This window comes from Bufo bufo, chromosome 6 (genome assembly GCF_905171765.1).
Source record: "Bufo bufo chromosome 6, aBufBuf1.1, whole genome shotgun sequence".
In the NCBI taxonomy this organism is placed as follows: domain Eukaryota; kingdom Metazoa; phylum Chordata; class Amphibia; order Anura; family Bufonidae; genus Bufo; species Bufo bufo.
The window spans coordinates 403,363,778-403,388,125 of record NC_053394.1 but is presented as its reverse complement, the minus strand read 5'-3'; the positions used below and the strand labels follow the sequence as shown (position 1 = coordinate 403,388,125).

At 45.6% G+C, this 24,348-nt stretch overlaps 3 protein-coding genes across 17 annotated transcripts in view; 2 read left to right on the top strand and 1 right to left on the bottom strand.

The window, feature by feature from the left end:
* The window catches only part of LOC121004526 (gastrula zinc finger protein XlCGF66.1-like), an 818,554-nt gene extending 799,379 nt beyond the window's left edge, over positions 1–19,175 (top strand). For 7 of the 13 annotated variants that reach the window (XM_040436807.1, XM_040436797.1, XM_040436795.1 and 4 more), the window contains exons 2-4: positions 18,381–18,530; positions 18,660–18,839; positions 18,922–19,175. In XM_040436807.1, the coding sequence (XP_040292741.1) occupies positions 18,453–18,530; positions 18,660–18,839; positions 18,922–19,062 (399 nt within the window). In that variant the 5' untranslated portion in view covers positions 18,381–18,452 and the 3' untranslated portion in view covers positions 19,063–19,175. Of the gene's footprint in view, positions 1–1,999; positions 2,040–9,213; positions 9,255–9,283; positions 9,314–10,278; positions 10,482–18,183; positions 18,196–18,376; positions 18,531–18,659; positions 18,840–18,921 lie in introns of those variants that run through there. The other 6 variants (XM_040436800.1, XM_040436794.1, XM_040436804.1 and 3 more) reach the window with 6 other exon arrangements.
* Positions 1–24,348, top strand: part of LOC121004457 (oocyte zinc finger protein XlCOF6-like) — a 1,031,731-nt gene that overhangs the window by 726,475 nt on the left and 280,908 nt on the right. The gene's annotated exons all lie outside the window — the stretch shown is intronic.
* The window catches only part of LOC121004456 (oocyte zinc finger protein XlCOF6-like), a 224,383-nt gene that overhangs the window by 102,634 nt on the left and 97,401 nt on the right, over positions 1–24,348 (bottom strand). The window lies entirely within an intron of this gene.

Sequence of the window (24,348 nt, the reverse complement as noted above, 5' to 3'; positions counted from 1 at the left end):
GACAACAACCCAAAGCATAGAAGTAAATCAACAACAGAATGGCTTAAACAGAAGAAAATACGCCTTCTGGAGTGGCCCAGTCAGAGTCCTGACCTCAACCCGATTGAGATGCTGTGGCATGACCTCAAGAAAGCCATTCACACATCACATCCCAAGAATATTGCTGAACTGAAACAGTTCTGTAAAGAGGAATGGTCAAGAATTACTCCTGACCGTTGTGCACGTCTGATCTGCAACTACAGGAAACGTTTGGTTGAAGTTATTTCTGCCAAAGGAGGTTCAACCAATTATTAAATCCAAGGGTTCACATACTTTTTCCACCCGCACTCTGAAGGTTTACATGGTGTGTTCAATAAAAACATGGTAACATTTAATTCTTTGTGTGTTATTAGTTTAAGCAGACTGTGATTGTCTATTGTTGTGACTTAGATGAAGATCAGATCACATTTTATGACCAATTTGTGCAGAAATCCATATCATTCCAAAGGGTTCACATAGTTTTTCTTGCAACTGTATATGCACAACTGCATGTGGATTTGAGCACGTCCTGCCTGTTTAACACCACACCATTTTTTTCAGATTGACTGCACCACATACGCATCAATATGGAACGCTTCCGTGGGTTTTCTGTCTGTGCCTCTGCACTGCAAAAACTATTATATTTTTTTTTTTGCAGTGCAGACAGATCTGCTTGAAGAAAAAAGACAATGCAACAGCATTCTGCAAACACAAATAAAGTACAAAAATGCCATAATAATAGAAAACATTCTGGTGCTAATGTTACGCTTATTTTGCAAATTTGAGATTCTTGGCAAATACATTTTGTATAAAATTATTTCGGCCCGTCTGCCAAACGTCAAGGTGATCTTTGTAAGAAGGGAGCCTAACACTAAATCCTACCTGTTATGTGCCATAATGGCCACCATAAAATCCAGGGAGTGCAGGCTACAATATAGGGTCAATGGACTATATACTGGCTCTTTTGAGGTTCTCCCTGCAGCCCATACACTGTAGTGAGGTGCCTAAAATGTAGGAACTTCTTTGATCGTCGGTCCATACATTTTAGCTTGTTCATTACTGGGGACCTGAACACTGCTGAAGGAATGTTATCCCCGCTCACCACATTAAACATCATATTTCCAATATGTCCTCATGATGCAGAGAAGAAACGTCCTGCTATGAAAAGCACAGTCAGACTAAAATAAAAAGCGACATCTCCAGCATTCATCTTGTCCATTATATATGAAATCTACTTTTTATTTCATATTGGGTAAAAATCAATTTTTGTAATTTGTGTTGAGCGAATTGAAACGAATTGCCTTCAATCTGAATTTCAGTAAAAATTCTATTTGCTGCGAAGCTGAATTTCCTGGCGCTTCGTGGTAATGAATCAATTTTCTCTGAAATGGAAGAGGAAAAAAATAAACATATTCACCTCATCCATTTGCATGCAAAGAGGCCGCCACAGCCATTTATATTGAAGATGCTACAACCAGCGTGATGACGTCATCTCGCCACCACACGAAATGCCATCTTCAATCAAGCTCGCCACCACACGAAATGCCATCTTCAATCAAGCTCGCCACCACAGCCTCTACACGATTAAATAGATAAGGTGAGGTTTTTGTTTTTTTAATTGGATTCACCCCTGAAAGCCCTCATTGTCCATCTCAGATGCTGCAATCAGCAATAAACGCGGCATCTGAGGGGTTTAATAACGAGATGGCGGCACAATCACTGTTCCCCGTCACTGTGCCAGCTACATTCAAAGAAATGCGCTTTGTGACAAACTAATTTGTTACAAAGTAGATTTCTTTGTGATTATTGATAATTTGTAATCAATAAATGAAGGGAAACACATTTCTGCCTCTGGATCTCTGAAACCTCAAAGGAGCCAGTACATTGTAGGCACTTCAGTGCTGAAGAAACTAGAATGTATGGGTAATGAGACTCTCCAAGGAGGCTGCACATTCTAGGCTCTTCAGATTCTAGCATACCTCCCAACCGTCCCGAATCCGGCGGGACAGTCCCAGATTGCAGTGGCTGTCCCATGGTCCCGGTACGGGGGGAGTTATGTCCTGCTTTCTGGCACATGTCTCTGCAGCGGGTGCCTCCCCCCAGGGCCCTTTAAGAGGACAAAGTACACGTTTTATGACGCCAGTTGCAATGAAGCAACAAGGGCACGGGCCCCCCCTTTTAGTGATACTGTGGATGGTACCCAGGTGTAGGAATGCCAGAGTGGTGTAGGACGGCTTAAAGGGTTTCTGTCACCCCATTAAACCGTTTTTTTTTTTTTCTTTACTAATAATCCCTACACTCCGATCTCTGCATACATAAGCTAATTAATGATTTTGGTTCAGTAGAATTTGTTAAAAATCGATTTTTATAATATGTAAATTACCTTGCTACCAGCAAGTAGGGCGGCTACTTGCTGGTAGCAGCCGCATCCTCCGATGGTAATGACGCCCCCTCTGCTTGTTGATTGACAGGGCCAGGGAACGGAATCGTTCTCTGTTGGCCCTGCCTGTTTTGATTCAATATCTGGCGCCTGCGCCGCGGCCGTACCTCTCTTCAATCTGCGCAGGCGCACTGAGAGGCGGCCACTCACTCGGCCGCTCGTGTAGATGTGACGTCATCGGCGCAGGCATTTGAGGATGGAGCGGCCGAGTGAGTGGCCGCCTCTCAGTGCGCCTGCGCCGATGACGTCCCATCTACACCCGGCGTAGGCGCATTGAGGAGCGAGCGGCCGAGTGAGTGGCCGCCTCTCAGTGCGCCTGCGCAGATTGAAGAGAGGTACGGCCGCGGCGCAGGCGCCAGATATTGAATCAAAACAGGCAGGGCCAGCAGAGAACGATTCCGTTCCCTGGCCCTGTCAATCAACAAGCAGAGGGGGCGTCATTACCATCGGAGGATGCGGCGGCTACCAGCAAGTAGCCGCCCTACTTGCTGGTAGCAAGGTAATTTACATATTATAAAAATCGATTTTTAACAAATTCTACTGAACGAAAATCATTAATTAGCTTATGTATGCAGAGATCGCAGTGTAGGGATTATTAGTAAAGAAAAAAAAAAACGGTTTAATGGGGTGACAGAAGCCCTTTAAATATTCCTTAAAGGGACACTGACAGGCCCAATAAGCATAATTACCTATATACTGTATATGCATGCACAGGTCTTCTAATGTGTATTAAAAACATATAAGTCTAACCCCTGTCCACCTTATGAACACTGCAAACTGATTTTTTATAACCTGATGTAATTGCTCTTCTTTCTGCCCAAGGGGCGGCGTTTCAGCTTCACTTCTGCCCAGCCAGCCGTGCCCCAACCACCGTTTTGAAGCGCCGCCCAGCTCATCAATATTCACTTCGCTGGGCGGCTTCTGCTGTCCCCGATGTCTTTGAGAGCAGCGCTCTGAAGCGCTGCTCTGAAGAGTGCCCGGCACAGGCGCAGAACGGACAGGCTGAAGCGGCCTCAAAGAAGCAGAGGGGATGCAGGCGCGATGTGATCCCGGCGAGTGAGGGTGCCGGGTGCATGCGCAAAAGCTCAAGGTGAGTCCGATGCCCATAGCTTTCTATTGGGCGAGCGCTGCTCTCAAAGACATCGGGGACAGCAGAAGCCGCCCAGCGAAGTGAATATTGATGAGCTGGGCGGCGCTTCAAAGCGGCGGTTGGGGCTGGCTAGGCAGAAGTGAAGCTGAAACGCCGCCCCTTGGGCAGAAAGAAGAGCGATTACATCAGGTTATAAAACATGAGTTTGCAGTATTCATAAGGTGGACAGGGGTTAGACATATGTTTTTAATACACATTAGAAGACCTATGCATGCATATATATAGATAATTATGCTTATTGGGCCTGTCAGTGTCCCTTTAATGTTGGTGCACGTGTCATGGTGCTCATACCTGGATATGCTGAACCCTAGGCGTTGGCTCCAAAGCAATGACAGGGGGATTGTTGATGAAGGGGGTGATAAATAACAGCTTTACTTTCCATAAACGTTTCTCCAACAGTTTCAGGCTTTGTCTTGATTCTCAGCAGGCGTTAGCAGGCTCGGACTGGCCCACCGGGGAGCCAGGGAAATCCTCGGAGGGCCCCGAACCAGCAAGTGAGCTCCCTTGCTTAGAAGCTCTCTGTGATAAACTCAGCCCCTGTACATAGTAGGATGCATTCTGCCTGCGATTCATCCTAAATGAGAAGAAGGGCTCCATATCAGTGCTGATTCATGGGAACCGACAAGTTTTGTGTAATCAGCACTCCTGGTCAGAGTACGGCTGTTTCCACATGATCTGATTTTCATAAAATTTTATGTATATTAGATCATGTGGAAACAGCCGTACTCTGACCAGGAGTGCTAATTGGACTAAAACCTGTCAGTCAATAGCACTAACAGGATCTCCTCCAATCAGACAGCTCTGCTAGAAGGACTGCTGCCTGTGTGATTAGTCTGGAGCCCAGCCCTGCTGCTGTGAGGGGGAGGAGCCTAGCTCAGGACCTGGGGACACAACTAGCAACACAGAGGGTCATGAGGTGAGGAAGGAATCTACATGTATTGTAATTGGTTTGTAAGAGTGCCTGCATGTATGACAATGTCTGTATGTAAGAGTGCCTGCATGTATGACAGTCTGTGTATGTAAGAGTACATGCATGTATGACAGTGTGTGTATGTAAGAGTGCCTGCATGTATGACAGTGTCTGTATGTAAGAGTGCCTGCATGTATGACAGTCTGTGTATGTAAGAGTACATGCATGTATGACAGTGTGTGTATGTAAGAGTGCCTGCATGTATGACAGTGTCTGTATGTAAGAGTGCCTGCATGTATGACAGTCTGTGTATGTAAGAGTACATGCATGTATGACAGTCTGTGTATGTAAGAGTGCCTGCATGTATGACAGTGTCTGTATGTAAGAGTGCCTGCATGTATGACAGTGTGTGTATGTAAGAGTGCCTGCATGTATGACAGTGTGTGTATGTGAGAGTGCCTGCATGTATGACAGTCTGTGTATGTAAGAGTACATGCATGTATGACAGTGTGTGTATGTAAGAGTGCCTGCATGTATGACAGTCTGTGTATGTGAGAGTGCCTGCATGTATGACAGTCTGTGTATGTGAGAGTGCCTGCATGTATGACAGTGTGTGTATGTAAGAGTGCCTGCATGTATGACAGTGTGTGTATGTGAGAGTGCCTGCATGTATGACAGTCTGTGTATGTAAGAGTACATGCATGTATGACAGTGTGTGTATGTAAGAGTGCCTGCATGTATGACAGTCTGTGTATGTGAGAGTGCCTGCATGTATGACAGTCTGTGTATGTGAGAGTGCCTGCATGTATGACAGTGTGTGTATGTAAGAGTACATGCATGTATGACAGTCTGTGTATGTAAGAGAGCCTGCATGTATGACAATGTCTGTATGTGAGAGTGCCTGCATGTATGACAGTCTGTGTATGTAAGAGTACATGCATGTATGACAGTCTGTGTATGTAAGAGTGCCTGCATGTATGACAGTGTCTGTATGTAAGAGTGCCTGCATGTATGACAGTCTGTGTATGTAAGAGTGCCTGCATGTATGACAATGTCTGTATGTAAGAGTGCCTGCATGTATGACAGTCTGTGTATGTAAGAGTACATGCATGTATGACAGTGTGTGTATGTAAGAGTGCCTGCATGTATGACAGTCTGTGTATGTGAGAGTGCCTGCATGTATGACAGTCTGTGTATGTGAGAGTGCCTGCATGTATGACTGTGTGTATGTAAGAGTGCCTGCATGTATGACTGTGTGTATGTAAGAGTTCCTGCATGTATGACAGTCTGTGTATGTGAGAGTGCCTGCATGTATGACAGTGTGTGTATGTAAGAGTACATGCATGTATGACAGTCTGTGTATGTAAGAGTGCCTGCATGTATGACAGTGTGTGTATGTAAGAGTGCCTGCATGTATGACAGTCTGTGTATGTGAGAGTGCCTGCATGTATTACAGTGTGTGTATGTAAGAGTGCCTGCATGTATGACAATGTCTGTATGTAAGAGTGCCTGCATGTATGACAGTGTGTGTATGTAAGAGTGCCTGCATGTATGACAATGTCTGTATGTAAGAGTGCCTGCATGTATGACAGTGTGTGTATGTAAGAGTGCCTGCATGTATGACAGTCTGTGTATGTAAGAGTGCCTGCATGTATGACAATGTCTGTATGTAAGAGTTCCTGCATGTATGACAGTCTGTGTATGTGAGAGTGCCTGCATGTATGACAGTCTGTGTATGTGAGAGTGCCTGCATGTATGACAGTGTGTGTATGTAAGAGTGCCTGCATGTATGACAGTGTGTGTATGTAAGAGTGCCTGCATGTATGACAGTGTGTGTATGTAAGAGTGCCTGCATGTATGACAGTGTGTGTATGTAAGAGTGCCTGCATGTATGACAGTGTCTGTATGTGAGAGTGCCTGCATGTATGACAGTGTGTGTATGTAAGAGTGCCTGCATGTATGACAGTGTGTGTATGTGAGAGTGCCTGCATGTATGACAGTGTGTGTATGTGAGAGTGCCTGCATGTATGACAGTCTGTGTATGTGAGAGTGCCTGCATGTATGACAGTGTGTGTATGTAAGAGTGCCTGCATGTATGACAGTGTGTGTATGTAAGAGTGCCTGCATGTATGACAGTGTGTGTATGTAAGAGTGCCTGCATGTATGACAGTCTGTGTATGTGAGAGTGCCTGCATGTATGACAGTGTGTGTATGTAAGAGTGCCTGCATGTATGACAGTGTGTGTATGTAAGAGTGCCTGCATGTATGACAGTGTGTGTATGTAAGAGTGCCTGTATGTATGACACTGTGTGTATGTAAGATTGCCTGCATGTATGACAGTCTGTGTATGTAAGAGTGCCTGCATGTATGACAGTCTGTGTATGTGAGAGTGCCTGTATGTATGACAGTGTGTGTATGTGAGAGTGCCTGCATGTATGACAGTGTGTGTATGTAAGAGTGCCTGCATGTATGACAGTCTGTGTATGTGAGAGTGCCTGCATGTATGACAGTGTGTGTATGTAAGAGTGCCTGCATGTATGACAGTGTGTGTATGTAAGAGTGCCTGCATGTATGACAGTGTGTGTATGTAAGAGTGCCTGTATGTATGACACTGTGTGTATGTAAGATTGCCTGCATGTATGACAGTCTGTGTATGTAAGAGTGCCTGCATGTATGACAGTGTCTGTATGTAAGAGTGCCTGCATGTATGACAGTCTGTGTATGTGAGAGTGCCTGTATGTATGACAGTGTGTGTATGTGAGAGTGCCTGCATGTATGACAGTCTGTGTATGTGAGAGTGCCTGTATGTATGACAGTGTGTGTATGAAATAGTGCCGTATGTGTGTAACAGAGTTCTGTTGCTGTATATATGCACAGAGCTTGGTTCTGTTACCTTAACTAAGTACTGAGCTATGGTATCTAAGTACTGAGCTTGGTATTGTTATGGTATCTAAGTACTGAGCTTGGTATTGTTATGGTATCTAAGTACTGAGCTTGAAGGGGACGCCTACGTTCAAATTTTTGAGGCCAAACTACAGGGATGCTGTTAAAATAAAATAAAATAAAAAACACAAACTCACCATCCTGATCACTATTTGATCCAGCACCAATACCCTGTTCTCTCGTTCGGGCTGCAGCTGGGACATAATGTTTTGGCTGCCGCTGTAAAATGCCTGTGTACCGCACCTGACGGCTGTAACTAATCACTGGCCTCACCAAGCCAAGTGATTAGCTGCAGCGGTCATGTGCGCTATTACACTACAGCGTCCTATATAAAGGATTATTTTAAAGAATGTTGATGCAAATCAGAAAACCCCCTTAAGTGTCAATATTTGTATGAAACTATAGGGTGGGCCCATAGAGTCACTTCTACTGGAGGGCCCTTGGCACCCCAGTCCGACTCTGGCAGGCGAACACACTGAACTCTGCTACATCTGTTGCTCTCTGGCTCTGCTGTGCTGACAGGCTCAAATAGAATCTCTGCTTCTGCAGTATGCTGCAACGTCTCTTCTGTAGTCTGACTCTAGATTTGTAGCTGGGATCTTTTCCTCCTGGCTTCAGAGGCTCCAGGCTGTGGCCTCCATATCCAGCAGAGCTGAAGGTGCTCTAGCTGGCTTAGGCAGGACACATCCAGCAGGGACTTAGACCTGCTTCCTTCCCCTACCAGGGGGTACTCTCCACTGACAGTAATAAGAACCCTCCCCTCCTTAGAGGGAGAATTAGAATGGAAAGAAGGTTTTATCCTCTAAAAATGTAGCTCTGCCATGCTTGCTGCCACCTACTGGTGAACCAGGTACATTACATGAACAATAACAGTTGCAAGAAATAGGAATGCACATTGTGAAGGACTTGGAATAAATACACAGATGACAAGACACTGGCCCATTAGAGATAGTAGCAGGGTGCAGAAGTGGAAATGCCTCTCTGGGGCGTTACATCTCTGCTTCCGGAAGCAGAGACAGCTGCCTGTATTATGATGAAACAGAGAGCCGGCATCAGCTTCCTGCTTCATCATCCCTCCACCCTGTCGGGGCACAGCTGGGCATATTATTGGGGCACATAACTGGGCATGTTACTGGGGGCACATAACTGGACAAAGTTCTGTGAAGACACAATGTGGGCATAAATACTGTGCGGTGGCATGAAGGGGGAATAATTACTATGCGGGAGCATTAAGGGGACTGGGTGGGGTTAGGTGTATAGTTATGTTTTGGGCGGAGTTAGAGGCGTGGCCTAGTGCGGATACAAATTGCTGCGATGTGTCCCTCTTTCTTCATGTCCACAGTCTGGAGGTCTGTTCTCGGCATTTCAGCTCTGAAGCGGCCTAGACTGTATGGGCTGCAGTGCAAGACTCCCAGAACTCTGCACCTTCTAGACACTGCACTGCTGAACTGCCTAGAATGTATGGGCTGCGGGGAGCAACTCAACAAAGCCTGGACAACCTAGGAACAACCCAACCAGCACAGCAGGCTCCTGGGTAACCTGGTCACGTGACCCCTGACTCCTCCCACACATGGTCACATGCTTATGACATCATCACAGGTCCTTTGCCTCCTCCAGCAGCACACACTGGAGCCTGACTCCTCCCACACAGGGTCACATGGCCATGACATCATGAAAGGTCCTTTGCCTCCTCCAGCAGCACACACTGGAGCCTGACTCCTCCCACACAGGGTCACATGGCCATGACGTCATGAAAGGTCCTTTAGCCCACCAGTCTCTGGTCTCCAGTGGAGGTATGTGCACTTTCCTCCTGTCTGTCAGGATTAGGCCTCGTTCACACAGTCAGTGTTTGGTCGGTGACTTCTCTTCCGTTAGTTTCCCACTAGAGGAACATTCTGCCGGAGCCCAGTGACCATAATGGGACGGGCAGCGATTGCCTTTATTCCCAGTGTCAGTGCTGGGATTGGGCTGGACAGAAGCCGATGCAGGCTGAATCCCCACCAGGTCCTACAGTTAGGGCTCTTTCACACTTGCGTTCTTGTCTTCCGGCATAGAGTTCCGTCGTCAGGGCTCTATGCCGGAAGAATCCTGATCAGGATTATCCTAATGCATTCTGAATGGAGAGAAATCCGTTCAGGATGCATCTGGATGTCTTCAGTTCCGGAACGGAACGTTTTTTGGCCGGAGAAAATACCGCAGCATGCTGCGCTTTTTGCTCCGGCCAAAAATCCGGAACACTTGCCGCAAGGCCGGATCCGGAATTAATGCCCATTGAAAGGCATTGATCCGGATCCGGCCTTAAGCTAAACGTTGTTTCGGCGCATTGCCGGAGCCGACATTTAGCTTTTTTTGAATGGTTACCATGGCTGCCGGGACGCTAAAGTCCTGGCAGCCATGGTAAAGTGTAGGGGGGAGCAGCATACTTACCGTCCGTGCGGCTCCCGGGGCGCTCCAGAGTGACCTCAGGGCGCCCCACGCGTATGGGTGACGTGATCGCATTGGACATGTCATCCATGCGCATGGGGCGCTCTGACGTCACTCTGGAGCGCCCGGGGAGCCGCACGGACTGTAAGTATACCGCTCCCCCGCTCCCCCGCTCCTACTATGGCAGCCAGGACTTTAATAGCGTCCTGGGTGCCATAGTAACACTGAACGCATTTTGAAGACAGTTCCGTCTTCAAATGCTTTCAGTACACTTGCGTTTTTCCGGATCCGGAGTGTAATTCCGGCAAGTGGAGTGCACGACGGATCCGGACAACGCAAGTGTGAAAGAGGCCTTAGTGGGGGCTGGGGGGGCTCTAGAATGTACGGGCTCCCCTGAGGTCGGTGGAGCATTCAGGGTTCCGGCTCTCAGTGATTGGGTAGAAGGCTTGTATAGGGAGCCGCACAGTCGGCTTCTAGTGACCGGGACGAGGCTGCCGGACTCAGAATAGGGGTTATTAGGAGACAGGAAGATGCCGGATGTACAGAAGCCATACTGGAACCTCTGGTCTGTTATACAGGAGACAAGATGGCGCCAGGTGAAGGTGCAGACTTGTAGGATGGGGGAATAAAGAGCAGTTTGGAGGGTGACATGGGACTAGGACAGTCAACTCCAAAATGATCATTAATGAGACACTTTCCCCTGATTTCCCCGTCTTTCCACCAGCCTCGGCTTCTGCTATTGTCTGTCTGACATTTATGGAGATCACCAAACTCCAGTCCTGTCCATTCTCAGTGCAGCAGTCGGTTTCCTCCAGATGTACCGGGCTGAGAACCGGTGAGCTAGGGCCCCTTTCAGAGACGAGCGTGTCCTCTGCAGAAATCACGCTCCATTTGTCAGGGTGATTTCCCATTCTGGACACTGCTCGTTTCCCAGAAGAACACGGCATTATACTGATTTATAATGCTGTGTGTCTCTGTCTGACCTGTATCTACTGAATTATACTGATTTATAATGCTGTGTGTCTCTGCCTGACCGGTATCTACTGAATTATACTGATTTATAATGCTGTGTGTCTCTGCCTGACCTGTATCTACTGAATTATACTAATATATAATGCTGTGTGTCTCTACCTGACCAGGAACTACTGAGTTATACTGATTTATAATGCTGTGTGTCTCTGGCTCACTGGTATCTACTGAATTATACTGATTTATAATGCTGTGTGTCTCTGCCTGACTTGTATCTGCTGAATTATACAGATTTATAATGCTGTGTGTCTCTGCCTGACCCGTATCTACTGACTTATACTGATTTATAATGCTGTGTGTCTCTGGCTCACTGGTATCTACTGAATTATACTGATTTATAATGCTGTGTGTCTCTACCTGACCTGTATCTACTGAATATACTGATTTATAATGCTGTGTGTCTCTGCCTGACCTGTATCTGCTGAATTATACTGATTTATAATGCTGTGTGTCTCTGCCTGACCTGTATCTACTGAATTATACTGATTTATAATGCTGTGTGTCTCTGGCTCACTGGTATCTACTGAATTATACTGATTTATAATGCTGTGTGTCTCTACCTGACCTGTATCTACTGAATATACTGATTTATAATGCTGTGTGTCTCTGCCTGACCTGTATCTGCTGAATTATACTGATTTATAATGCTGTGTGCCTCTACCTGACCTGTATCTACTGAATATACTGATTTATAATGCAGTGTGTCTCTGCCCGACCTGTATCTACTGAATTATACTGATTTATAATGCAGTGTGTCTCTGCCCGACCTGTATCTACTGAATTATACTGATTTATAATGCTGTGTGTCTCTGGCTCACTGGTATCTACTGAATTATACTGATTTATAATGCTGTGTGCCTCTACCTGACCTGTATCTACTGAATATACTGATTTATAATGCTGTATGTCTCTGCCTGACCTGTATCTGCTGAATTATACTGATTTATAATGCTGTGTGTCTCTGCCTGACCTGTATCTACTGAATTATACTGATTTATAATGCTGTGTGTCTCTGGCTCACTGGTATCTACTGAATTATACTGATTTATAATGCTGTGTGTCTCTACCTGACCTGTATCTACTGAATATACTGATTTATAATGCTGTGTGTCTCTGCCTGACCTGTATCTGCTGAATTATACTGATTTATAATGCTGTGTGCCTCTACCTGACCTGTATCTACTGAATATACTGATTTATAATGCAGTGTGTCTCTGCCCGACCTGTATCTACTGAATTATACTGATTTATAATGCAGTGTGTCTCTGCCCGACCTGTATCTACTGAATTATACTGATTTATAATGCTGTGTGTCTCTGGCTCACTGGTATCTACTGAATTATACTGATTTATAATGCTGTGTGTCTCTGTCTGACCTGTATCTACTGAATATACTGATTTATAATGCTGTATGTCTCTGCCTGACCTGTATCTGCTGAATTATACTGATTTATAATGCTGTGTGTCTCTGCCTGACCTGTATCTACTGAATAATACTGTTTTATAATGCTGTGACATGCGCTTCTGTGAAACGACCAGTGTCCAGAACGAGGAATCGCGCTCACACATGGAGCATAATTTCTGCCCAGCATACGGTAGTCCGAAAGGGGCCTAAGAGATGTACGCAGAAGAAACGTAACCCCTTTACGGCGCAAGGTCCGCAGGGCTTTGGGGAAGGATCGGGGGGGGGAATCGCGGCACCATGACTGCTCTTACCAGCAGGCAGCATAGTGCTGAACCAACCTCTCTGCAGCTCTATGCGCTGCGATTGGCCAATCAATGAGACCAGCACATCGCAGCACAGAAAGCTGTCAGAGGCATCGGGCAGGGTCGGGAGGAGGTGGCAGGTGCTGAGCAAGTCAGGGGACTCCAGTGTTTTGGGTCCCCTGCCAGCACTGCTATTGGCTGGAACAACACTCCAGCCAATGGTAGCGCTATAGCTGCACAGGAAGAGGCAGATTTTCCCTGCATGCAGCCATTTTAGCTGGTGACTGCATGCAGAGAGGTTCTGTGCTGCTTGTTGGCTTGCTGGGATTTGTGGTGCACACCACAACGATTTAACCCCTTTCCTGCTGAAAAGAAGAAAGAAGAACAACACCTGGAATAGCTGCACAGATTTTTATTTTATTTTTTCATTTGCAGTTGTTCTAGATCACTAAACCACCCTTCGTCCCTGTCCGTCCCCCCTCCCCTCCAACCCCCCCCTGTCCCCCCCGTACATTTTATACGGACGCCATTTGTTCTGTGCATTTTTTTGGGGTCCTAACTTTTTTTTACCATTTTCCAGCTATGCACCACTTTTTCTGCGTGCCAGCTATGACCGCCAAGTGCTGTTCAGTGCGTAACTGTCTAATCAGCACGTGGGGATTATTTGTGTAGAATTTTTTGCCAATTTTTTTAATTTTATTTTTGTTAAAAAAGAAGAACTGGTAGTTAGGGCTTTATATAAATATATATAGAGTTCTATATATACAGATATAAGTTACATTTTTAGCCAGTGTTCGCCGCAGTGAATTTTTACACTACAGTTTTTGCACACGATCTGTGTGTGTGCTGCACAGCACCGATCAGTAGCATCTGCAAATTTTTTTTTTTTTTTACATATTTCTTTTTTGGGGTGTGAAAAAAGACCTGCAGTTAGTTGTATTTTGGTGCCTGGCATGAACATGGATTGTTTGAGGATTTGCATCATGTAATTTACAGAACATGCCGACAACTATGAAGATGTTTTTTTATTTTTTATTGTGAAGTAAACAACAAATTGGAAAAAATTCCAGAAAAAGTCAATGTGCATAACTATTCACCCCCCTAAAGTCAGTACTTTGTAGAGCCACCTTTTGCGGCAATCACAGCTCCAAGTCACTTTGGATAAGTCTCTACTACTGAAGATGCATACGCCATCCTTGCCTCCGATACAGAGTCTGCCAGTGAAGGAGAAGAGGATGCCACTTTCCTCTACTCCTCTACCCCCTCATCATCATCATCCGCTGATGAGAGACCCTCTAGAAGGCGCCCCAGGGTAGCAGCGGAGGAAGCCCCCAGAGTGAACTCTTATGGACCCCACCCCCTGACAATTATCAGCCCCAAATTTGTTTGGGTCACCATCAAATTCATCAAATCTTCTGAGAAAAAGATTTTGAAAAAAACTATTTCTGTGAAACCCATGCAGTCAATTTGGATTCCAGAGTTTCCCACAAACTCTGAAATCCAAATTGACTGCATGGACTTCACAGAAATAGATTTTTAAAAAAAAAATCTTTTTCTCAGAAGATTTTATAACTTTGATGGTGACCCAAACAAATTTATACGCCCAGCAATTTATTTCTCAGAACCCTACTTCACCATATGCTAGACCCCTAGGTTGGACCCCAGTAAGTGCAGCAGAGATGATGAAGTTTTGGGGACTCGTGCTGCATATGGGCGTTGTAAAAAACAAATAAAAATACCATTAGGCAATATTGGAGTCCGGACATTTTCTACCAGACTTAAATTTACAGTAACACCATGACCCGGAATCGATTGGAGTCAATTCGGAAATTCGTACACAACCATGAATGACAATGCACAGTGCCCACCCCAAAACGACCCAACATTTGACCGTCTGCACAAAGTTGGGCCTGTCCTTGACCACTTTAACAGCAAGTTTGCTGAGGTGTACAACCCAGATAAAAATGTCTGTGTAGATGAATCCCTATTATGCTTCAAAGGGAGGATTAGATTCCGCCAGTACCTGCCTAGCAAATGAAGATTTACAAACTCTGTGAGAGTAGCTCCGGGTACACCCACAAGTTCTGCATTTATGAAGGGAAAGATCCAGGATAGAACCCCCAGAATGCCCCCTTGTCCTAGGAGTTAGTTGTAAGATTGTGAGGGACTTACTGCACCCACACCTCTATGTGGATAACTATTATACCCAGTACCTCTATTAAGGCCTCTAACTGCAGGAGCTACTGTGGCTTGCGGCACAGGGCACAAAAATCAGAGCGGCCTCCCTAGATCCCTGGTAGGGCAACCACTGAGAATGGGTGAAAGTAGGGCTCTCCTCCATCATAACATGCTGGTGGTTAAGTACAAGAACAAGAGGGACGTCCATGTACTGACCACCATTCACACTAATGCCAGCTTCCCTGCTCCTGTACGAGGTACCACTACCACTGTCCCCAAACCAGTTTGTATCCTGGACTACAACAGGCACATGGGAGGGGTGGATCTTTCAGATCAACTTCAGAAGTCCTACAGTGTCACACGAAAAACAAAAGTGTGGTACAAAAAGCTGGCCATACGCATAGTACAGATAGTAATGCATACGTGCTATTTCAGTCTGCAGGCCACACAGGAACTTTCCTCCCAGTTCCAAGAGGTGGTTATCAAGGCCCTAATTTTTTAAACCCAGGCCGAGGAGGGTCCCAGTACTTCTGGAAGTCATGGTGCCCGTATCTTACCAGGGCAACATTTTCCAGGTCAAGTTCCCCAGACAGCAAGGAAGGGAAGGACCTAAAAAAAGATGCAGGATGTGTTCCAAAAGAGGGATAAGGAAAGAAACCATTTACCACTGCGAAACCTGCCCTGAAAAACCTGACCTGTGCATGTAGGAGTGTTTTAAAATCTACTACTCATCCATGGAGTATTAATTTAATTTCATCCTTTATGCTCCCTGTAATATTTCCACTTTATAACTCTGATTTAGTCCACCGCTCTTGCATATCCACTTTCCAACATTTTTATTTTTTTTGTAAGACAACTGTGCCCTTTCCACCCTTAAAATGTTTGTACGGGGGTGCTCTTTCCAAAATGGGGTCACTTCTTGTTTTTCATTTCTGGGGACCTCAGGAAATGTATTTAATGCGACATGGCAGCTAAAATCCATGTCTGTTTATTCAGAGACCTGCTGTGCGCCAATACAGCAGGCTACAAGCACATATGGGGTGTTTGCAAAAAGGGGAGAAAATGGGCAACATATACCGGTGTGCATTTTCTCCTTAAACCCCTTGTGAAAGTGAAAAATTGGGGTCTGCTAGTAATTTTTCATTTTTACAAATGTGTGCTTTGAAATCCTTTCTTTAGTATTTCTGCCTTCTGTGAGACACCTGTTTGCTGAAAAGCACCCTTTCCACCACTTAAAATGTTCGCACGGGGGTGCTCTTTCCAAAATGGGGTCACTTCTTGGGGTTTTTCATTTCTGGGGACCTCAGGAAATTTATTTAATGCGATATGGCAGCTAAAATCCATGTCTGCCAATTCAGGTCTGTCAGCAAAATTCATATTTTGCCGTTTTTCCTGCTGTGCGCCTATACAGAAGGCTACAAGCACATATGGGGAGAAAATGGAGAACACAACCTGGGGTGCATTTTCTCATTTAACCCCTTGTGAAAAACAAATTTGGGTCTACTAGTAATTATTTTTTCCCCACAAATATGAGGTTTAAAATGCTTTCACAAATATTTCTGCCTTCTGTGAGACACCTGTTTGCTGAAAAGTACCTTTTCCACCACTTAAAATGTTTGTACGGGGGTGCGCTTTCCAAAATAGGGTCACTTGTTGGGGTTTTTTATTTCTGGGGACCTCAGGAATTTATTTAATGCAACATGGCAGCTAAAATACATGTCTGCCAATTCAGGTCAGCAAAACCCATTTTTAGCTGTTTGACTCAGGAGCCCTGCCATGCGCAAATACATCATTTTGTGAGGACATATGGGGGGTGGTGGAATGTGGGGTGCATTTTGTCCTTTTTCCCCTTGTGAAAGTGAAAAATGTGGGTGTAAAGCAACTTGTTTTGGAAAAAAATTAAATTTTTCATTTTCACAGCCAATTCCATGAATCACTGTTGAGGACAAAGTTCTCACTACACATCTTGAAATATTCCTTGAGGGGTGTAGTTTCCAGAATGGGGTCACCATTTTTGGGGGTTTCCACTGTAGGGCCACCTCAGGGTAATAGATTTTGAGTTTTTTTTTGGCTGTTAACCCTTTTTAAATAAAATTTAAAAATCTGCAAAAAAACTGTGACATTTTGAAATTTCATTCCCATTTTCATTTAATTCTCGTGGGGCACCTGAAGGGTTAACAAAGTTAGTAAAATCCGTTTTGAATAGCTTAAGGGTGTAGTTTCTAAAATGGGGTGATTTATGGGTGGTTTCTAATATGTAAGCCCCAGAAAGTGACTTCATAACTGAACTGGTCCTGAAAAAATTGGGGTTTGGAATTGTTCTTAAAAATTTTAAGATTTGCTACTAAACTTCTAAGCCTTCTAACGTCCCAAAAAAATTTAATGTCATTTTCAAAAGGATCCAGATATGAAGTAGACATATGGGGAATGTAAAGTAATAACTATTTTTGGAGGTATTACTATGTATTATAGAAGTAGAGAAATTGAAATTGGGAAATTTGTAAATTTAATATTTTTTTAATAAATAAAAATGACATTTTTTGACACAATTTTACCACTGTCATGAAGTACAATATGTGATGAGTAAACGATCTCAAAATGGCCTGGATAAGTAAAAGCGTTTTAAAGTTATTACCACATAAAGTGACACTGGTCAGATTTGCTAAAAATGGCCTGGGCAGAAAGGTGAAAAATGGCACGGTCCGGAAAGGGTTAATGGGGCGGATTTACTAATCCAAAAGATCTGCCAGATTGATCACTGTGGCCCGGGCTGACTGTTCTGTCTAACCTTACACCACCTGTCCTTTGGTTTACTTTGGGCCAAAATTTAGTGCCAAAATTTTAGTGCTCCTCTTAAACCTTCACCATGAGGTCACACCCATTTTCCGCAATGCCGTTTTTCATTAATATGATGAGATCTGCCAAAATGTGTCCTAAATGCAGCAGATTCTGGTGCCAATTACTCCAGAATTCACACCCAACATAGGAAATGTGGGCCGTGGTTTATGTGATTAGATTGCCCAGCAGTCAAAAAAAGTGTCAGCTGAATGTGTGTTAAAGAGGTTCTGCAGTTCTTTTTAACTAATGATTGATCCTCTGGATAGATCATCAGCATCTGATAGGCGAGGTCCGACACCCGGGACTCCCCGATCATTTGTTTGAGAATCCAGCGGCCCTCCTGGAGCACTGCTGCCTTCTCAAACAGATGATCGGCGGGGGTCCCGGGTGTCGGACCCCCACTGATCAGATACTGATGATCTATCCAGAGGATAGATCATCAGTTAAAAATAACTGCAAAACCCCATTAAATCCCTCCCCATTCCTGTGCTGATGCTTCCATGGATCCCTTCAGTTTCTTCACATCGCTGCAGTGACGACATTGGTTACATAGATAATGTCAGAATGTATGAACACCTCAAAGACTGGACCGACACCTCGTTATTGTGGAGTCCTGAGATGTAGACACATTGACCACTATCAGGGTCTATTCACTGCTGATGTCTCCTCTTATTATCTCCAGTAATTGTACTTTACATGGGATTTTGTAGGATTTTACATCGTCTAATTTTCTTTCCAGTCAGGTTCCTACAATATAGGATCCGCTCAGTGGAGATCTTCTATATAAGATTCTTCTCCTGATTGACCCGTCAAGGATGGATAAGGACAGAGACAAGATGGTGGAGAGTATAATAAATCTTACCCTACAGATCCTCTTCCGGCTTACTGGAGAGGTGAGAGATTCTGATGATGTCACATTACATCATCTTATCTATGTTACTAACAGATGGACATGACTGGAGAGGTGAGGGACTCTGGAGATGTATGGAGGGATATTTATTACTGTGTCTCTCCATAACCAGGACTACACAGTAGTGAAGAAGACCTCTAGTGAGCGCTGTCAGGTCCCTGTCTCTGAAGGATTGGGAAAAACCCTGAGCCCAATCATGGGGCCTCCACCTCATCCCCAGATACATGAGGAAATCAATAGAGAGAAGATCCTAGAACTCACCAACAAGATGATTGAGCTGCTGACTGGAGAGGTAACACTGCTGGGAATGCTGGGACATTATACAGGAACGCTATGAAGGGATCTGGGTAATGACTGTAGCATTGTATTGTCAGGTTCCTATAAGGTGTCAGGATGTCACTGTCTATTTCTCCATGGAGGAGTGGGAGTATTTAGAAGGACACAAAGATCTGTACAAGGACGTCATGATGGAGGATCACTGGCCTCTCACATCACCAGGTAATAGACCTGACTAAATACACACGTCCTCCCATTATTTGTATGTAAGCAATGAATTCCGTCACTGGACGTGTTTCCTACAGTTAAGGAAGAGACAAGAACACCAGAGAGATGTCCCATTCCTCTTCTTCCACAGGATGGTTCAGAAGAACATCACAATGTCCCACGGGATGATCAGGTAGATGGAGATACTGTCTCATGAAATGTTCTCTATGATCTGTAGAAAGGCTGTGAAGATCTTTCATTCTTGTTTTATGTAACATGTTTTGTTATGGTGGCGCTCCATGTCCACTGCCATCCCGCCTTCTGGGGTGGACACGGGCACTGCATCACTTACCCTACCACTGTCTGGTGGCCAAGCCGCAATGATCCTTTCCTGCCACCCAGTAACGGGCTGGCCGTTGAAGTTTTGTGTCCCTCATTGGAGGCTGCAGCCAACATCTGGCTGCCAGCAGGGCCGGCCTTAGGTGTCCAGGCGCCCTGTGCGAGCTAACCTTGTGGCGCCCCCCCCCAACAAAAAAAAAAAAACTGCTTGTTGCTGGCATCATGGCATAGGCTGGCTGACTATCCAACCAAGTAGTTACCAGCCCACACACCCCAAAGGCCGGTGTAATGTCATACTTCCCTACTTCGTGAGATTTCCCTACCCTCGTCACTTCCGGTCGCACCGGACATGACGTGAGGAGGCGCACAACGTCAGGTTAGGGAAGTTTCACAGCAGAGTGCGCATGCGCCAGGAGTCTCGCCGGCGGTTAGGGTAGGGAAAAACTATGGGCCAGTGCGCAGGCGCAGTGATCGGATGGATGTTCTCAGCTGAAGACCGGCCGACACTGCGCATGCACCGGGAGCCTCACCAGCGGTTAGGGAAGAGAAAAATTACGTACGGGCCAGTGCTTTTTCCCTACCCTAACCGCTGGTGAGGCTCCCAGCGCATGCGCACTCTGCTGTGAAATTTCCCTAACCCATCGTTGTGCGCAGTGCGCCCCCCCAATATAATAAACATTGGTGGCACAGTGCGCCCCCCCCAACACCCCAGTATAATAAACATTGGTGGCGCAGTGCGCCCCCCCAACACCCCAGTATAATAAACATTGGTGGCACAGTGCGCCCCCTCCAACACCCCAGTATAATAAACATTGGTGGCGCAGTGCGCCCCCCCAACACCCCAGTATAATACACATTGGTGGCGCAGTGCGCCCCCCCCAACACCCCAGTATAATAAACATTGGTGGCGCAGTGCGCCCCCCCAGCACCCCAGTATAATAAACATTGGTGGCGCAGTGCGTCCTCCCCCAACACCCCAGTATAATAAACATTGGTGGCGCAGTGCGCCCCCCCCCCAACACCCCAGTATAATAAACATTGGCGCAGTGCGCCCCCCTCAATATAATAAACATTGGTGGCGCAGTGCGCCCCCCCTCAATATAATAAACATTGGTGGCGCAGTGCACCCCCCCTCAATATAATAAACATTGGTGGCGCAGTGCGCCCCCCCAACACCCCAGTATAATAAACATTGGTGGCGCAGTGCGCCCCCCCTCAATATAATAAACATTGGTGGCGTAGTGCGCCCCCCCTCAATATAATAAACATTGGTGGCGCAGTGGGCAGTGCCAATGAGGGTTAAAAAATAAAAAAATAATTAACTCACCTCCTCCAATAGATCGTCTTCTGTTCTTTCTTTATGACCTGTCAAAGGACCTGTGGTGACATCACTGTGCTCATCACATGATACATCACCATGGTAATGGGTCATGTGATGAGCTCAGTGACGTCACCACAGGTCCTGAAGAAAGACCGGCAGCTACGCAATCAACTGGAGGAGGTGAGTTCCCACTGAGCCACCAATTATGTTTCTTATACTGGGGTGTTTGGGGGGGGGGGGGGGCGCGCACTGTGCCACCAACGTTTCTTATACAAATACAGGAGGCGGGTGCCGGAATCAAATAGCCGGCACCCGACCTTTGTGACAGGGAGCTGCGATCAGCGGCAGTTAACCCCTCAGGTACCGCACCTGAAGGGTTAACTCAACTGCAGCTGATCGCAGCTCTCTGTCACAAAGGTCGGGTGTCGGCTATTTGATTCCAGCACCCGCCTCCTGTATTTGTATTCAGGTCAGTTTTCTTCATTGGTGGCGCAGTCGCCACAGCCCCTCCCCTCCTCCTCCCGTCTCTCTTCTTATTGGCAGCGGTGGGGGCAGCAGGCAGGTCAGACACAGGGGAGGAGGAACGAATCAGGTCAGACAGGGGAGGGGGAGATGGAGGGGGCGCCCCGAGGGAGAACACAAGTGCAGCCTCGCCTGCCGCAGATTACATTGCGAGCTGTCGGCCGCCCAGCGCCCCTGTTACTATGGCGCCCTGTGCGGCCGCACAGCCCGCACACCCTAAAGGCCTGCCCTAGCTGCCAGGCCTTCTTAACTGACCCATAAGGTGCGTGACCCCTTAAGCCCTTAAGGACTCAGGACATACCGGTACGCCCTAAGTTTAAATCGCGATTGCGGCGGGGATTAATCGCAACAGGATGTCCGCTGAAATCATTCAGCGGGCATCCTGTCACAACGCCGGGGGGGGGGGGGGGGGGGGGGTGTCAATCGCAGGTCAAACCTGCGGTTTGCGCTTTTACCTTATCCGGCGGTTACGGTCGGTGGTGCCATCGGGTCCCCATGCGGCTGTAAGGGGGACCCGTTGGCATGGAAGGCAGCGTGATGTCTAAGGAAGGCATCGCGCTGCCTTCCGGTGATGAGCCTGTGAGATCCAGCCCCCTGGATCTCACAGGCTGGAAGCTGTATGAGTAATACACACAGTATGACTCATACAGCCAAAGCATTCCAATACAGAAGTATTGGAATGCATTGTAAAAGGGATTAGACCCCCAAAAGTTGAAGTCCCAAAGTGGGACAAAAAATAAAGTTAAAAAAAGTTGAAAAAATTAAGTTTCCCCCCCCAAAAAAATTTAAAGTTTCAAGTAAAAATAAACAAAAACGTCATTTTCCCCAAATAAAGTAAAAAAAAAAAAAAAGGTGAAAAAATAGGAAGAAAAAAAGTATACATATTAAGTATCGCCGCATCCGTATCGACAGGCTCTATAAAAATATCACATGACCTAACCCCTCAGATAAACACCGTAAAAAATAAAAACTGTGCTAAATAAACCATTTTTTGTCACCTTACATCACAAAAAGTGTAATAGCAGGCGATCAAAAAGTCATATGCACCCCAAAATAGTGCCAATAAAACCGTCATCTCATCCCGCAAAAATCATACCCTACCCAAAGTAATCGCCCAAAAACTGAAAAAATTAAGGCTCTCAGACTATGGAAGCACTAAAACATGATTTTCTTTTTGCTTCAAAAAGGAAATCATTGTGTAAAACTTACATAAATAAAAAAATGTATACATATTAGGTATCGCCGCATCCGTGACAACCTGGTATATAAAAATATCACATGATCTAACCTGCCAGATGAATGTTGTAAATAAAAAATAAAATGGTGCCAAAACAGCTATTTCTTGTTACCTTGCCTCACAAATGTGTAATATAATGTGTAATATAGAGCAACCAAAAATCATATGTACCCTAAAATAGTACCAACAAAACTGCCTCCCTATCCCGTAGTTTCTAAAATGGGGTCACTTTTTTGGAGTTTCTACTCTAGGGGTGCATCAGGGGGGCTTCAAATGGGACATGGTGTCAAAAAAAACAGTCCAGCAAAACCTGCTTCCAAAAACCGCATGGCATTCTTTTCCTTCTGCGCCCTGCCGTGTGCCCGTACAGCGGTTTACGATTACATATGCGGTGTTTCTGTAAACTACAGAATCAGGGCCATAAATATTCAGTTTGATTTGGCTGTTAACCCTTGCTTTTTAAACTGAAAAAAAAAAATTAAAATTGAAAATCTGCCAAAAAAGTGAAATTTTGAAATTGTATCTCTATTTTCCATTAATTTTTGTGGAACACCTAAACCTGAACTGGTCCCTAAAAATTGGGTTTTTGAAAATTTCTGAAAAATGTCAAGATTTGCTTCTAAACTTCTAAGCCTTGTAACATCCCCAAAAAATTAAATATCATTCCCAAAATGATCCAAACATGAAGTAGACATATGGGGAATGTAAAGTAATAATTTTTTTTGGAGGTATTACTATGTATTATAGAAGTAGAGAAATTGAAACTTGGAAATTTGCTATTTTTTACACATTTTTGGTAAATTTGTTTTTTTTTTTATAAATAAAAATGAATTTTTTTTACTTCATTTTACCAGTGTCATGAAGTACAATATGTGACGAAAAAACAATCTCAGAATGGCCTGGATAAGTCAAAGCGTTTTAAAGTTATCAGCACTTAAAGTGATACTGGTCAGATTTGCAAAAAATGGCCAAGTCCTTAAGGTGAAATAGGGCTGAGTCCTTAAGGGGTTAAAGGGTCAGTGCACCTGTACTCCACTTAGGGGTGGGCAATATGGCCTAAAATTTATATTGCAATATAATTTTAAGCATGTGCGATATGCGATATATATTGCGATATATTGTTTTCTATATGGGGGGGGTGTTTAAACTTTTTTTAAACTTTTTATTTAATAACTATTAGCTTCCTTAAGGGCTAGAACCCTTGTCATATTCACCCTAATAGAGCTCTATTAGGGTGAATAGGACTTTACACTCTCCCTGCTGCACTGTGCTTTGTGCACACAACAGCAGGGAGCTGACTATGGCAGCCAGCCTCTCATGTGCCTCCCAGCCTCTCATGTGCCTCCCCAGCCTCTGATCTGCCCCCCCCCCAGTCTCTGATCTGCCCCCCCCAGCCTCTGATCTGCCCCCCCCAGCCTCTGATCTGCCCCCCCCAGCCTCTGATCTGCCCCCCCCAGCCTCTGATCCGCCCCCTATGGTAACTCAAACCCATCCCCCCCTCCCCAGTATTAATCATTGGTGGCAGTGGCCACAGGGTCCCCCTCCCCCCCCCCCCCCCCATCATGGTGGCAGTGGGCAGTTCCGATCGGAGTCCCAGCAGTGTAATGCTGGGGCTCCGATCGGTTACCATGGCAGCCAGGACGCTACTGAAGTCCTGGCTGCGATGGTATGTTAGTGAGCAGCATTTTACTCACGTGCGCCGTTGCCGCCGGTCGCTCCTTCTTCTCATAGGTCTGTGCGGCGCATTGCTAATGCTATAAGCATTTGCAATCCGCCGCACAGACAGAAGAAGGAGTGCCCGGCGGCCACAGCGCACGTGAGTATAACGCTGATCACTAACATACCATAGCAGCCAGGACTTCAGTAGCATGACTCCTGGCTGCCATGGTAACCGATCGG